At 41.6% G+C, this 16,538-nt stretch overlaps 1 protein-coding gene across 1 annotated transcript in view; it reads left to right on the top strand.

Annotated features, from left to right (window-relative positions):
• PATL1 (PAT1 homolog 1, processing body mRNA decay factor) overlaps positions 1 to 13,318 on the top strand; it is a 32,686-nt gene extending 19,368 nt beyond the window's left edge. The window contains exons 11-19 of the mRNA XM_041003978.1: positions 1,600 to 1,723; positions 2,453 to 2,550; positions 4,101 to 4,160; positions 4,830 to 4,978; positions 6,817 to 6,976; positions 10,151 to 10,306; positions 11,034 to 11,125; positions 11,209 to 11,358; positions 11,648 to 13,318. Of these exons, the coding sequence (XP_040859912.1) occupies positions 1,600 to 1,723; positions 2,453 to 2,550; positions 4,101 to 4,160; positions 4,830 to 4,978; positions 6,817 to 6,976; positions 10,151 to 10,306; positions 11,034 to 11,125; positions 11,209 to 11,358; positions 11,648 to 11,669 (1,011 nt within the window). The 3' untranslated portion in view covers positions 11,670 to 13,318. The remainder of the gene's footprint in view (positions 1 to 1,599; positions 1,724 to 2,452; positions 2,551 to 4,100; positions 4,161 to 4,829; positions 4,979 to 6,816; positions 6,977 to 10,150; positions 10,307 to 11,033; positions 11,126 to 11,208; positions 11,359 to 11,647) is intronic.
• Positions 13,319 to 16,538: the final 3,220 nt, after the last annotated feature.

The raw sequence follows: 16,538 nt of genomic DNA, 5'->3' as shown, positions 1-16,538 counted from the left end.
CATCAATAATGTGATTCTTTCTGTTAAAAACATTGATAGTGTGCAATAGATGTTAAGCCTTGTGGTCAAGGCACGCATGTTTCACATTGGGACCACCTGGTTCAGCATCTTGCTCTGGCTCCTAATTCAGGCGCTCATTGTGCAGATCCTGCAAGGTAGTGATGATACCTCAGGTAACTGTGTTTCTGCCTTCCACGTGAGAAATTTGAATTACATTCCTAACTTTAGACTTCAGCCCAGGTGAGTCCTTGGCCGTTGCAGGCATTTGGCAAGTGAACCGGTGGATGAAAGCTTGCCCACCCCCTTGCTCTTTGTCTCTCAAGTAATTTCGTTTTTTAAATGTAAAAAGAACTAGTGTTATAGCAGTGGGTGAAGCAGCTACCTGCACTGCCAGCATCCCGTATTAGAGTGAAAGTTTGAATACTGCTGCACAACTTCCAATCCAGTTCTCTGGCAGTACGCTTTACTCTGAGCAGTTGGACATGAGCAGCACTGCAGCAGAGGTTGGAGTTCTAGGATCATAGCTGACCTAGAGTAAACCTCACCATTATGGTCACGTGAGGGGCGAATCAACAGATGGAAGATCTCTTTCCTTCTGTTTTTCTTCTCTCTCTTTCTGTCTGTCTCAGTGTGTGTAATTCTGTCAAATCTTTTAAAAAGGAAAAAAAAAGTTTTTTTCAGCCCAGTGCAGTAGCCTAGTGGCTAAAGTCCTCACCATGCACATGCCAGGATCCCATATGAGTGCCAGTTTGTGTCGTGGCTACTCCACTTCCCATCCAGCTCCCTGCTTGTGGCCTGGGAAAGCAGTTGAGGATGGGCCAAAGCCTTGGGTCCCTGCACTTGTGTGGGAGACCCAGAAGAAGCTCCTGGCTCCTGGCTTCAGATTGGCTCAACTCTGGCCTGCTGTTGCGGCCACTTGGGGAGAGAATCAGTAGTCGGAAGATCATCTTCTCTATCTCTCCTCCTCTCTGTATATCTGAGTTTGCAATACAAATAAATAAAATAAAATTTTTTTTAAGTTTTTTTTTTTTATTAAGAAAAAGGATGTTGGGGCTCTGTGGTATAATGCATAAAGCCATCATCTCTAGTGCCAACATCCTGTGTGGATATGGGTTCAAATACCAGATGCTCCACTTTTGATCCAAGTACCTGCTAAGGTGATGGGAATGCAGCAGACAATGGTCCAAGTGCTTGATACCCTGTACCTACCTGGAAGAAACAAAAGCTCCCGGCTCCAAACTGGCCCAAGTGTGGCTGTTGCAGCCATTTAGAAAGTGAACCATCAGTTGGAAGAAATTCTCCTTGTCTCTATCTTGGCCTTTCAAATAAATAAATAAGCCTTGGTGATGGCGGGGGTGGGGGGTGATGATGAAAAAGAACAGTGACAGACTAACTTGGACTTATTTGCATTGATTAACTGTTTTGAGGGTATGATATTATAATAAAATAAATTTCTGTAAATCTAACAAAAATAAGGATAAAAGACAATAATACATTTGTACAGTTCACATTTGTGTATTGCCATGTGCAAATTAATTATTTAACAAATAGCCATGTTTGTGCTTGTGTTGCTACTACAATTATCTTGTCATGTGACAGAATTACTTTGAAAAACTGGAGAAGCTCTCAGCTGCTGAAGAAATCCAAGGTGATGCCCCAAAGAAGGAACGCACCAAGCTCATCACCCCTCAGGTGGCCAAACTGGAGCATGCGTACAAGCCAGGTGAGGTCTGGATCCTAAAGCCCAGAGGAGAAATTGGAGAGGCTAAGGTGCTTAAAAAAAAAAAAAGAAGTCAGATTATTTGCAGAATCCCTGACTTAGTAAATGCAAGGGTCTACCTTTGTTGAAGTATAGGAAGAATGGTTGGACAGAAAACCTTTTACATCGTTTTCTACTTGAAATTCCATTTTTTAAACCCTATTAAAATTTTTAGTATCAGAGCCTGGCATGGTAGCATAGTGGTTTAAGTCCTCGCCTTGCACGCACCAGGATCCCATATAGGCGCCAGTTCTAATCTCGGTGGCTACTCCACTTCCCATCCAGCTCCCTGCTTCTGGCCTGGGAAAGCAGTTGAGGATAGCCCAGAACCTTGGAACCCTGCACCAAGGGAGACCCAAGGAAGTTCCTGGCTCCTGACTTCAGATTGGCTCAATTCCTGCTGTTGTTGCAGTCACTTGGGGAGTGAATCAGCTGATAGATCTTTAGATCTGTCTCTCCTTCTCTCTGTATATCTGACTTTCCATTAAAAATTAAGTCTTTAGAAAAAAATTTTAGTATTACTGAAATAGCTAAAAACAGAAAGTACTGTAGATTTTTGTTTCAATAATGATTGTCACAAAAAAAAGAAATTATTGATATGTCTATTTTTGTAGTAGACTCCTAGACCATGAGTAAAGAACAGAGCAAATTTAGTTTCTTTTAATTTATTGTTTTTGTTTTTTATCCTTGCAGTGCAGTTTGAGGGCTCCTTGGGAAAACTTACTGTCTCTAGTGTGAATAATCCTCGAAAAATGATTGATGCTGTTGTGACGTCTCGGAGTGAGGATGATGTAAGTTTAAGCAAAATTGTATTTTTAAGGACATGGATGCCATCACCACTTCTTTTGAGCTCACTGTGGAATGAGATCAGACATGGTACAGTTGTTTATAGTAAACCAAAACTTCCCACCTGAATGTCATGGCATTCTGGTTTTCACAGCTATGCTAGAATTAATACCTTACTTCTGTGGCATACGGCATAGGCCTAGAGTGGCAGGAATCTTCAGACTACGTAACTTGAGTACACACAGTATCTATCAGTGTACTTCAGAAGTTCATGAAAATGGGGGCTGGTATTGTGGCATGGTGGATTGCACTGTGACTTATGTGTTGGGAGTACCTGGTTCAATTCATGATTGCTCCACTTCTGATGTGGCTTCTTGCTAATGCACTTGGGAAAGTGGAAGAAGATGGCCCACGTGTTAGGCTCTTACCACCCATATGGGAGACCCAGATGCTGGCTTTGGCCTAAAATATCTTTCCTGCTTTCTTTCTTTCTCTCTTCTCCTTTACTGTCTTTCTTCCCCTCTCTCTCTCTCTGCCTCTCTTTCCCCCATCACTGCCTTCCCAATAGGTGAAAATTCTTTAAAAGGTTTGTGTGGGATTATAGCTACAGCAGTTAAAATGCCACTTGGAATGCCAGCATCTTATTGAAATTCCTGATTTCAGGATCAAGCTCCATTTCTGGTTCCAGATTCCTCCTGCTGAGTACCTAGGAGGTATCAGATGATGAAAAAACAGTTGAGTGTCTGCCATTGAAATAGTAGCTCTGGATTTGTACCCGGCCTTGGCCTTGGTCCAGCACCACTGTTGGCAGGCACTTGGTGTGTTTGTCTACCTTTCAAATAAATAATCATTAAAAATATAAATTTTGGGCCTGGCACAGTAGCCTAGCAGCTAAAGTCCTACTTTGCACATACTGGGATCCCATATGGGTGCAGGTTTGTGTCCTGGCAACCCCACTTCCCGCCCGGCTCCCAGCTTTTGTGGCCTGGGAAAGCAATCAAGGACGGCTCAAAGCCTTGGGACCCTGCACCCACATAGGAGACCCAGAAGCTCCCGGACCCTGGCTTTGGAATCTGCTCACCTCTGGCCATTACAGCCACTCGGGAAGTGAATCACCGGACAGGTCTTCCTCTTTGTCTCTCTGCTCTCTCTGTATATCTTACTTTCCAGTAAAATTTTAAAAATAAAAATGTAAATTTTTAAACGTTTGGAACAGAATTAAACATGTTTAAAGATGAGTGCAAAAATCTTTATAAAAGTCACACATACTCATTTACTACAGCTTATTTTTTTAAAATTACTGTTTTCTCTGTGTTTGATTTCCCTCTATCTTTATATGCTGCTACCCTGTAAATTAGCGTTTACCTCTCCATGAATTCAGTTTAATAGTTTATGTGATTTGAGTTAGTAAACTGTCCTTTGTCCACAGTAATTTTTTTTAGATTGTAAACTGAGAGGATTCTCTTAAAGTTATTTTTACAAACAAACCTAGAGATGGTCATTTTTTTACACAGAGGTATAGAGTTCTCATTGAATAGTCTTAATCTTTTTTTAGGAGACAAAAGAAAAACAAGTCCGGGACAAGAGAAGAAAAACCCTTGTTATAATTGAAAAAGTAAGTTTTGGAATTTCTTTCGGTCATTAGATTCAGATAAGTGAGTGTTTGATTTTCATTAGTGAATGTAGCACGTGCCTGTTGTGTACCATAGCGGTCGAGAAAGGATGGTGAGATAGCTCACCTTTGGCACTGCTTCATGACTGCGCTCTTGTCCAGGCTGGTTCAGTTACAGCTCGTAGCTTTGGCCCAGGTTACTTTCTAAACCTGACTAAAGAAAGCAAAGATTAAGTTATTGATGTATGGAATAAATAAGTCAGGTGAGTTCACAGATAATCACTGGAGTTGTGAGTCCTCAGGATGATGACATAGACGCAAAAGCGTGGGCTGTGAAGTGTCAGTGCAGAATGGCAGAGGCGCAGAACTGAGTGGGGAGAGCGCAGACTCGAAGCAGGCTGCTGCGTAAGGCCTCTACTCCTGACAGTCAGATTGTTTAACCTTTCTTTGCAGTCCTCAGTTTCATTGTAAAAAGTGATAATATTTTCCTCATTGGGTAGTGTTAAGTTCAATTATTTTGTTAGTTTTATGTGCTAAGACTGGAGATTGGGGTAACAGTAAAAAATGGCTTTTTTAAAATCTGTTTTTCACTTTGTCGTGTTTACCTGATGCTGCTGAAGTGGGAAGTTGTTAGTGCTCTGTGACCCTGACCTGGCCGTATCTCTTCCTTAGACCTACAGCTTACTCCTCGATGTGGAGGACTATGAGAGGCGGTATCTCTTAAGTCTGGAAGAAGAGCGGCCTGCATTGACGGAGGAAAGAAAGCACAAAATTTGTTGCATGTATGACAACCTGAGGGGGAAACTGCCCGGACAAGAGAGGTGAGCACTGTGCGCTTTGAGAAGAACAGGAGGCTCAAGTTCTGGAGCTTTCCTTTTGCTCTAACTCAAACTCCACTTCATACAGATATATTTTATAAACCTTTCCAGTCAGAAAAATAATCCATTTAATCCTGTTTTTTTTTTTTTTTAAACTTAAGAAATACATGCTTAGTGTTTACCTAGGATCATGCTAAAGGTGCTAAAGGTACAGTAAGGGATGTGAATTTGACTTTTAGTTTTTAATTGAGTTATATTCCAGTTCATGATTACTAGCATATGCAGCCTATAATCTTGTATTTGCTTTCTTACAAACTAGAAACTGTAAATAAACATCTCTAGTTTTTTATGATTCCTATGCAGAATATTTATATCCTGGGCCCAGCAAAAGAGCTCAAATAGCAAATCCTCCACCTCCGAGCATCAGGAACCCATGTGGGCCTGGGTCCTTATCCTGATTGCTCTACTTCCCGTCCAGCTCCTGCTTGTGGCCTGGGAGAGCAGTGGAGGACGGCCCAAAGCCTTGGGACCCTGCACCGCAAGGGAGACCTGGAGGAAGCTGAGAGCTTCTGGCTTCCGTTCAGCTCAGCTGTAGCTGTGCTGGCCACCTGGGCAGTGAACCAGTGGATAGAAGATCTTTTCTGTCTCTCCTCCTCTCTGTAAATCTGCCTTTCCAATAAAAATAATTAAATCTTTTTAAAAACATTTATATGCTACATAAATCAGTAAGTTTTAAAGCGGAGACTGAGCTCTTCTTTGTCTCTTGTCTCCCATTTACAGGAAAAAAGTCTTGTTAATAATAAATACTCTGTGAATTCCAAATAGGTTTTTAAGGAGAACTGCATGTCCTATTGGCTTCCATTTCCTTTACCGCTTCAGGAAAACTGCTTATAATCTAGGGCAGAGAAAAACAGATACTTTATTTTTGTCATACATTGGAGTTGGACTGATAAGAACAGGTGACTAAATGTGATTTTTCTATATTTGGGATGCTATGCATTTAAAAAATAGCAAGTTTAAAAGATATATAGGAGTATATTTATTGGCATGAAAAGTATTCACAAGAAATGAGAAAGGACAAGTTATGAAGTCATATTACATGGGTTCATTTTTTCTTGAAATAATAAATATGCATATGTAATACTTAGAAAAAGGTTCTTTAAAATGGTAACACTTGCAAAATTAACTTTAACGTGATGTTCCTTTTTATAAATATTTTCAGATGTTAAGTTAACCATGTGGTATTTTTGTGATTACCTAAAACTGTAAAGGAAATTAATGCATGTATTTTGACCAACTTTTTTTTTTAAGATTTATATATTATTATTGAAAGGCAAATTTTGTAGAGCAGGAGATACACAGAGACAGATCTTCTGTTTGCTGGTTCACTCCCCAAGTGGCTGCAGTGGCTGGAGCTGAGCCGATCCAAAACCAGGAGTCAGGAGCGTCGTTCCAGTCTCCCTCATGGTACATAGTCCCAAGGCTTTGAGCCGTCCTCAAATGCTCTCCCAGGCCACAAGCAGCAAGCAGGGAGCTATATAGGAAGTGAAGCAGCCTGGACTCAAACTGGTGCCCCTATGGGATCCCAACATGCAAGGATTTAGCCACCAGGCCATTTCACCAGGCCCTTGACCAACTTTTTTAACGTTTAAATTCTGAAATAATGATTTTCTGCATTTGTGAAAAACTTGCAAGTTGAAGAAGTAATTCTCATTATGTAGTCCTGTAGATGACTGAAAAAATTAATGCAGCATGTTCGTTCAGTAATGTCTAAGTGGGACAGAACGAAGGTTTCTTAGGCTGTTCTTGCTGACATGGTGGATATTTTTCTTCTGTTGCAGGCCAAGTGATGACCACTTTGTACAGATTATGTGTATCCGGAAAGGGAAGAGAATGGTGGCCCGTATTCTCCCTTTCCTCTCCACAGAGCAAGCAGCTGATGTCCTCATGGCAACAGCCAGGAACCTCCCTTTCCTTATTAAGAAGGATGCACAAGACGAGGTGATCCACCAAGAAGGATGGGTTTTGGGGGGGGTCTTTATAGTTCAAATTTCTTCCCCTCCCTTTGTACTGTTTTCTCCAACTTTTCACAGTACAATTTAATTATTCAAAATAGAACCCTAAGTATTCCAGGCCTTTTTTTCTTTTCAAGATTTATTTATTTTTATTACGAAGTCAGATATACAGAGAGGAGAAGAGACAGAGAGAAAGATCTTCCATCCAGTGATTGATTCCCCAAGAGAGAACAATGGCCAGAGCTGTGCCGATCCAATGCCAGGAGCCAAGGGCCTCCTCCAGGTCTCCCACATGGGTGCAGGGTCCCAAGGCTTTGGGCCATCCTCCACTGCTTTCCCAGGCCACAAGTAGGGAGCTGGATGGGAAGTGGAGCTGCCAGGATTAGAACCTGACGCCTACATGAGATCCCAGTGCATTCCAGGCGAGGACTTTAGCCACTAGGCCATGCCACCGGGCCCTCCAGACCTATATTTCTAATCACATATTTGATAAAATGGATGATGCTTCTAAATGTAAGAAAAAGAGCAGTTTCATCTTACTTGATGTAACTGATAATATGGTCTGTACCTGAATTACTTGGAAATCAATTATCTGTATCCCCCAACTATTGACTTAGAATTTGTTGGGATGAGAATCAGGGCTTCTGTATGTTTAACAGGATTGCAGCAAAATCTGATACTTAATAAAGCTGAAAACTTCTAGTCTTGGTTACTTTGCTAGCTGTCCTATAAAGTGTCGCTCATTGACACTTTATAGCTTAACATTAACCTGTGGACTTCATTGAGTAGTGTCCCACAGAAACAGGGCCAGTGCTTTTGAATAATTTTTATTATCTAAATTTGAAACACTGTCATCAGATTTACAAGTTAGTTCTTGGTTACACTTTCTGTGTTTATCCCTGACAAAGTACTTGAAAGATTTGCAAATTTACAATAGTCTAAAGACACTAAAGAGTGGAGGGCTGATATTCATAATTTGAGACTCAGAGAAATAAAATGTATGAATGTAAGCCTGTTAGTGTAAAGAGCAGCTTAAATGATAACTACCTGCGTAGTTCATCTTCAGAAAGCAAGCATTGCCAGGATGCTTTATAAGTGATATGCCATAGAAGAGTTGAAGTGTTTCAACATATGCAGAAATGTATGGGAAGATTTGGTCCCGTCATTGGAAAAAGTAAAGCAGGATGAGACAGGCACATTTTTAAATGGGTACAAGAATGAAAAATGGATTGCAGAAAGCCTTAAGAACCTAGATACTAGAAGACCAAATGAAAAATTAGCAGTTGCCTTAGAGTATGCAAATTATAGGCAGTGAGTTAGGTACTTGCTCGTCTTCATCTCACAGGAACTCATCAATGTGCAACTATCTTGAGCATGCCTTGTTCATTTAGCAGGTGTTTGTTGAATATTTCTATATACTAGGCATTCTCTGTTACAAATACTGCCCTTCATTCTAAATGCTTGGTGAGAAACACATGGGAAGGTGCTTCCAGTTCTGAAGCATAACTGTACAAGGTAATCCTGGAATATCTCTCCAGGACACTAATGGATTACTAAGGTCCATTCCGAAGGAAACAAAAGAAAATGAAGGGGCCCCTTTTGGCCAACAGTAGGACGATTTGCCTCAGATTTAAAAATACATCAAATATGCCTATTAAATTCATAATGATACCAGAAATATGTTGATCACCTTTGGATATGGCTAAGCTGTAAGTTCATTAGGCTAAAAAACAAAGGAAAAGATAAGATAATTTTCCTGCTTTTTTTTAGTGCAATCAAATGGCCTGCTCATTAGAGATTTGATAATACAGAGTTCTTGTCAAAAGGATTTGGCTAATAAATGCAAAATAAATGATTAAAGTACAAAGTGACTAATTCCTGTGCCGGTTATAAAGAACAGTCAGTCAGGCGTAGTGGTCATTTCTCATGCTGATCGCTTCAAATTCAAAAACAGCTGGGGCCTGTACCTTGGTTGAAACAGGCTGCCAACCCATGAATGCACAAACACCACCAAGTGACACAACCAAGCACTGTGGCTTCTTGATGTGATGCAGCTGAAACAGAGCTCTTCCCAGGAAATGTTCTGGCATGCCCCTGCCACCACCTGTGTCGCCACTTCCTCCATTCTCTGCATCCCTCCAAGTTGAACTTGAATCTAACCAGACCTATAATTCTGGCAGTTTATGGGGAAAGCTGTAGCAAAACTCAGTCAGTGATATCATAGAGATGCAGTTGGCCACATCCAAACAACGGGAAAAATTTTCTCAACAAACAAATGGCATCGCAAATGGAGCTGGCAGTAGCAGAGGACATGTTTGGTACAGATTGTAACAGCTTCATTAGCCAGATGTAATGTGTAAATCTTGATTAATCATAATTAGAACAGATTGCTTAAAGTACTTTGGACATTTGGAAAAATCTGAATTTGGAATATGTGTTTGATGATATTAAGATTTTTCTCCGTGTGTTTTTCTCTCTGTAAATCTGCCTTCCCAGTAAAAGTAAAATAAATCTTTAAATAAATTAACAAATTGGGCAGAATGTTTATTGTATGAAGTTAGAAGGCAAGTACATGAATTTCTTTATACTGTTGTTTTTTACTTTTATGTATGTTGTAAAATCATTGTAAACTTTATTTAGAGTAACAGACCATAAAAAGAAATAGTGTGCTTTGAATGCTTGACAGCACTCTTAACTTCATGTTTTATATTACTATTTCGGTATTTCAGCTTTTCATCATGGGCCACTTGGTAAAAAGTAACAGATCACTGGAAGGTTAGACTTTGACAGTTTGGGTTTTGTTTCTAGCTACTTGGTATTTAATAATGAACATTGCAGTTCCCCTCACTTAGCTTCTCTTATCTGTGAAAATTAGCTAATAATTTCTCCATTTTCTTAATGAGCTTTTATAAAGGTAATGTTTAATTAAATCTGAAAATGCTCGTCACTAAATCTGGTGCTCTCCTCTAGCAGGAAACTTGACACGTTGGGAAACTCATTTGTGCCTTTGGCTCATACATGTCTTAGCATTTCCATTACAAATTAGAGATCTTCAAGCTTTCAGCTTCTGCCTTGTCCAGAGTGACAGCTGTTCCCCCGGTGGCTTGGGGCATTAGCTGTTTTCAGTTGCCGGGATGTAATACTTGTTTTTCTTTTGTAGGTGCTGCCATGCTTACTGAGTCCCTTCTCTCTTCTCCTCTATCATCTTCCATCAGTGACTGTCACCAGCCTTCTGCAACAGCTGATGAACCTACCTCAAAGCGCATCTGCACCAGCACCCTCCAACCCTCACCTCACTGCTGTGCTTCAGAACAAGGTAGCTATGAGTGAAATTATAGGTTAAAATTGCTCCTGCTATGGCTGTGGTAAATTGGACCAAGGGCTTCTTTCAGAAGTTATATTAAGATCCCAGTAACAGGCTAGAAATGGTCATGGTTTCAGCATATGGTGGCTTTATGTATCTCACGTGAAATAAATCTGGTATAGCAGCTCAGTATGCATCATCAAGAATTGAGGTTCCGGTTTTCCTTCCTTGCCATTCTTTTTGTAATTTTAGCTCTGAGTTTCCTAAGATCTTCACAACTTTTTATTCATTTAGAGTACCTTAACTCTGTTTAATGCTTTTTTTCTTGTTTACCTGAACTTTAATATTCTATATCCAAGTTTGTGTTTAACTTTCCTGTTTAATCCATTTTGGTTCCTTCGTAGGAGCTTGTTGGGGGGGTGAGAAGGAACCAAGTCTCACTTTCTACATGACAAAGAAAAACCTTCTTTTCCTCTCTGGGTGGGCAGTGGAGAGGACTGCTGAACATCGTGACATTCATTGCCATGGCTAAGGGCTGTGCTTAGGCAGCGCTGTGCCAAAGAGGGAAGCCTGGAGAGACAGCCTCTCCACTGGAGGAGTCTGCTCTTTGCCTGGTTTCACAGAGAAGCCCACAGCAAGGGCTACTTGCTGCAATACTGCTGCCACCTGGTGCCAGGCGCTCCACAGTGCTGGAGGAGATTAGATGCACTATTGAGTTTGATCCCATCTTTTCTTCTAGTTTGGCCTGTCACTGCTCCTCATTCTCCTGAGCCGTGGGGAAGACCTGCAGAGTTCAGACCCTGCCGTCGAATCTACACAAAATACCCAGTGGTCAGTATGAAGTGCTTTCTTCTCATGCTTCAGGTTCTGTCAGGTAATCTGTTTTTCTCATTGTTCTGGGTTTTCCCTAACAGGACTGAGGTGATGTTCATGGCAACACGAGAACTTCTCCGGATTCCTCAAGCAGCTCTGGCCAAGCCGATCTCCATGCCCACAAACCTAGTGTCCCTCTTTTCTCGCTATGTTGACCGGCAGAAACTGAACTTGCTGGAGACAAAACTGCAGTAAGTTTGAAACAGGAAACTTCAGTATCTCATTACAGTTGACTCGTTGGAAGTTATGAGTGGGGGTAAGGGGTCAAAAATGAATCTGGTGGAAGAGGGTAAAAAGCTTTACTAAGTGTTTATGTATCTGCTAAGTGTAGAGCACTATATTGGGTACTGCCGTGCCCCCTAGACACTGACTACAGTGGGTGTTCTGAGAATTCAAGAATATGATTTTATTGCAAAAGATTGCCTTATCTAACTTATTCATACAGACAAGTTTACTTTCTCTCTTTCTTTATACCCTTAGGCTAGTTCAGGGGATACGATAAAAGATCTCCAAGTGTGTCCTGAGCCTCCTTGCGGCTGCCACCTGCACTGCTGCCATCACCAATGGAGTGTTTTTAATGAGGGAGGGAAGGTAGCTTATTCCCCAAAGCAAAGTCTTGTGGGATCAATTCCTGGTTGCAGGGGTTGTGTCCAACATGCCAGGTAGTTTGGCCACTGCTCTGTGAAATTCGGCTGGGTGATCCTTCTGCTGGTTTTTCCTTTATCTTCTCGGTTACGATTCTGCATGTCCTCCTTTTACTCAGTTCTGAATTTTGCATTGTCTTTACCCTAGAGACACAAATATAATACTTCTCGTATCCCACCAACAGTCCTGTTCAAAGTAGATTGTAGCCTACAAAAGGATTCCTCCACTTATCCTGTTTAAGTCTTTTTTCACTGTCTCATATTAATACGATTATAGGAAAACCAAGTAGAAATCAAAATATAGATAAATACTACACTTACCCCTAAACATGTGTTTATACATTTTCCAAAGGGCCCTTAAATCAATTTTAGATTGAAAAATACTTAGTTGAAACATACCTCTTTGAAACACAAAACCAGCTGATGTATTTTTAATCTATTTCTATTTCCTCTTTTAATTAATTTGATGGTTTCTACTGGTTTCCATAAAAACAGGGTATGCCTCATATTTAATAAAATCAGAAGTTCTTGATTGGCTAATACCCATCTCTAGGTTGAGAAGTCCTTTGTCTCCTTGCACCTTTATTTCCTTGGTTCTGCCTACTGTAATGGAGACAGCACAGGGTTAAGCCTTTTTCATGCTACAACTTCAGCGTACTTGAGCCTGTCCCTTCAAGTGCATTCAAGATGCACGGAATGCTCCTGACTTAGAGTCTGCTTCTGCAGTGCAGCTTTTTGCACACTCACCCTGTCTTCCTGAGACTACTTATGTAAGCCATGCTTTTACCTCTCTTCCCCAATTATTTGATGCTGTGGGAGAAAAATCTTTTAGTGTAACCATGGAAACTAAGTTTGACCGGTTAGCTCTGCAGTTGCCTGCACACTACAGACAGACCTGCTGTCCTCGCTCCTCCATCTCGCCCAAGTCCCGTTCCCGGGCAGCCAGGGACCTGGATCTGAGTCCGAGCAGGGAGGGCCTTCCATGATCTTTCTCACTTACCCCTCTCCCATTCAGCAGTCAGCCAGGATAAGGAATTTTGGTCCCTGTGATTACAACCCTGAATTAACTAATACCAAATTAATTTTACATGACTGTCCTTATCTGCTTTCTGCTGTTCTTACTTTTTTGAATGTAGTAGAAGGGACAGACTATGACGTTTAAAGAGAATAAGTATTTTGCACATACACATATTGTACAACAGTAAAATCCTCCACTATGACCAACTGCCTTTGTTCTGCATCTCCATTTCTTCCTGTTCTGAAGCTCCAGGCTCCGCCAGCTGTTCCTCAGTAACGTTTCCTAGCTTCCCTCCAACCATTGTCTGAATTTTGCTGTTAGGCACCTTTCCTACCTTCCCTTCACACTGATCAAGTGAATACTTGATTATTATTTCTTCTTTACTGTGCTTTATCTTTTTTTTGTTTGGTTGGTTCTAATTAATGAAAATTAAAGTTTCTAAATTTACATTTTTATAGGATATTGTAAATAAAAACAAATTGTATACTTGAAGCAAACGTGCCTGCTTTTCTAGTCTTTTTCTTTGTAATTTCTTAGCATGATTTTTAATGTGTTTTTAGCCTACTTGAATAGAGGCTTAAAAGCTTCTGGATGTTGAAGATTGGTAAAGATGTTATTAATGTTTTATTTTTGTTGTAAGGGAGACATAAATATTTTTTACTTGACAACTAAAACTTGTGATGCTTTCCCCTCTCCTCCCCCTACCCCCCTTTTTTTTTCCATTTTAAGAGAGAGAAATCTATCCACTGATCACTCCCCAAATGTCCGCAACAGCCATGGCCGAAACAGGCCAACTGGGAGGTCGGGAGCTCAGTCGCTCGGTCTGAGCCTGTCACGTGGGTGACAAATTCCCCACTACGTGAGCCGGCACCTGCTGCTTTCCAGGATGTGCATCAGCAGGAAGCTGGAATCCCAAGGAGAGCTGGAGTAGCACTCCAATTCAATACAGGGTGCAGGCATCGCACAGTAGGGCCTTAACTGCTGCAGCAACACTCCTCCCTCCCCACCCTACACTCTACAACAACAACAACAAAACGCTGAATTTTACTAGGTACACTATCTTTCATTTTCTCTATGCAATATATCTTTAGACATAAATAAAGCTTCCTTGAGGTTGGGTTTTTTGGTTTGGTTTGGTTTTTGAAGGGTTTTTTTTTAATGGTTTATTTTCATTTTATTTGAAAGCCAGAAATGTTCCATCCACTGTTTCACTGCCCAGGTGGCCATACTAGCCAGATCTGGGCCAGGCCAAAGCCAGGAATTTAGAACTTAATCATTGTCTCACACACAGGTTGCACGGAAGACCAAAGTATGTCAAACATTACTTACAACCTCCCAGAGTCCACATTATCACGAAGCTAGAAATAGGAGTGGAGAAGTAAAAAAATAAATAAATAAGAAGAAAGAGTTCACAGGGTAATGAAGATGAATACTAGCAAGTTAACAGGAAAATAAACTTTAAGATTTATTAATTTTGGGGTCCGGCGCTGTGGCCTATTGGCTAAAGTCATTGCCTTGGACACCCCAGGATCCCATACGGGTGCCGGTTCTAATCCCGGCAGCCCTGGTTCCAATCCAGCTCCCTGCTTGTGGCCTGGGAAAGCAGTCTAGGACAGGTCAAAGCCTTGGGACCCTGCAGCAGTGTGGGAGACCCAAAAGAAGCTCCTGGCTTCGGATTGGCTGAGCTCCAGCCATTGCAGCCACCTGGGGAGTAAATCAGATGGAAGATCTTCCTCTCTTTCTCTTCTCCCTCTGTATATCTGACTTTGAAATAAAGATAAATAAATCTTAAGATATATATATATTTATTAATTTTTGTTTGAAAAGCAGAGTTACACAGAAGGGGAGAAAATTTTTCTGTCTACTGGCTGCAACAGCTGGAGCTGAGCCATCTGGAGCCAGAAGGCAGGAACTTCTTCCAGTTTCCCACTTGAGTTTAGGGGCCCAGAGACTTAAAGCCATATCAGAAAAGGTATTTTAAAAATTTTTGAAGATTTATTTATTTTAAAGACAGATTTACAGAGAGGAGAGAGTTCTTCCATCCACTGGTTCACTCCCCAGATGGCACAAAGACGAACTGAGCCAATCTGAAGCCAAGAGGTATTCTGGGTTTCCCACAAGAGTACAGGTTCCCCGGGCTCAGCAGCATGGCCTAGCAGCTAAAGTTCTCGGCTTGAACACCCCGGGATCCCATATGGGAGCCGGTTCTAATCCCAGCAGCTCCACTTACCATCCAGCTCCCTGCTTCTGGCTTGGGAAGGCAGTCAAGCACGGCCCAAGGCTTTGGGACCCTGCACCCATGTGGGATACCCGGAAGAAGTTCCTGGCTCCTGGCTTTGGATCGGCATAGCATCGGCCATTATGCTTACTTGGGGAGTGAATCATCAGATGGACGATCTTCCTCTCTCTCTCCTCCTCTCTGTATATCTGACTTTCCAATAAATAAAATCTTTTTAAAAAAAAAAAGTACAGGAATCCAAGGACATGGGCCATCTTGTGCTGCTTTTCTACACCATAAGCAGGGAACTGGATCAGAAGTGAAATGGCCAGGTTATGAAACACAGCATTTGCAGGTGGAGGATTAGCCTATTGAGCCACTATGTTCAGCCCAAGATAATTTTTTTAAAAAGTTTAATGACAGTGAAAATTTAGACATCCCATTCACACATAGTAAAGCTAAATTTCTATTTCCAGGATCTGGCACAATAGGCTAGTGGCTAAAGTCCTCATTTGCATACACCAGGATCCCATATGGGCACCAGTTCATGTCCCGACAGCCTCGTTTCCCTTCCAGCTGCCTGCCTGTGGCCTGGGAAAGCAGTCAAGGACAACCCAAAGCCTTGGGATCCTGCACCCATGTGGGAGACCTGGAAAAGGATCCTGGCTCCTGACTTCAGATTAGCTGAGCACCAGCCATGGCGGCCACCTGGGGAGTAAATCAGCGAGTGGAGGATCTCTCCTCTCTGTATATCACTTTCCAATAAAAAATAAATGAATTTTAAAAAAAAACATTTCCAGAAAATGCTTTAGCAATGTAGAGTTTCAAAAATATTTATAGAAAAAATGAAGGATCCATCTTTAAGATACGGAATATTAAGCCATTCGCTGCAGTGCTGACAGACAATATGAGAGCCAGCTTGAGTTCAACTACTGCATTGCCAGGTCCCTCAGTGGAAAATGGCCCAAGTATTGGCCCATTACCACCAATGTGGAATAACTAGACAGAGTCCAGGGATCATCCTGACCCAGTCCCAACCACGGCCACCATTCGGGGAGTGGGTCGATGGATGAAAGATCTGTCCATCCCTCCCTTACTCTCCCTTAGATTTTTCCTTTTAATTAAGGAAAAATTACAAAGTGGTTATATGTATCAAAGTTTTATTTATGTTAAAGGATTACCGAACGGTCAGGTGCAATAGTCTAGTGGCTAAATCCTCTCCTTGCATCTGTCAAGGTCTCTCATGGGTGCAGGTTTTATCACAGCTGTTCCACTTCCCATCCAGCTCCCTGCTTGTTGCCTGGGAAAGCAGTTGAGGACAGCCCAAATCCTTGGGATCCTGCGTCCATGTGGGAGACCCAGAAAAAGCTCCTGGGTCCTGGCTTTAGACCCACTCAGCCCCAGCCATTGCGGCCACTTGGAGAGTGAACCAGTAGGTGGAAGATCTTTCTCTGTCACCTTTTCTCTGTATGTCTGCCTTTCTAATAATTA

Source organism: Ochotona curzoniae, unplaced genomic scaffold (assembly GCF_017591425.1).
Source record: "Ochotona curzoniae isolate NIBS_2020 unplaced genomic scaffold, NIBS_Ocur_1.0 scaffold_3171, whole genome shotgun sequence".
In the NCBI taxonomy this organism is placed as follows: domain Eukaryota; kingdom Metazoa; phylum Chordata; class Mammalia; order Lagomorpha; family Ochotonidae; genus Ochotona; species Ochotona curzoniae.
This window is presented reverse-complemented; position numbering and strand designations above follow the sequence as displayed.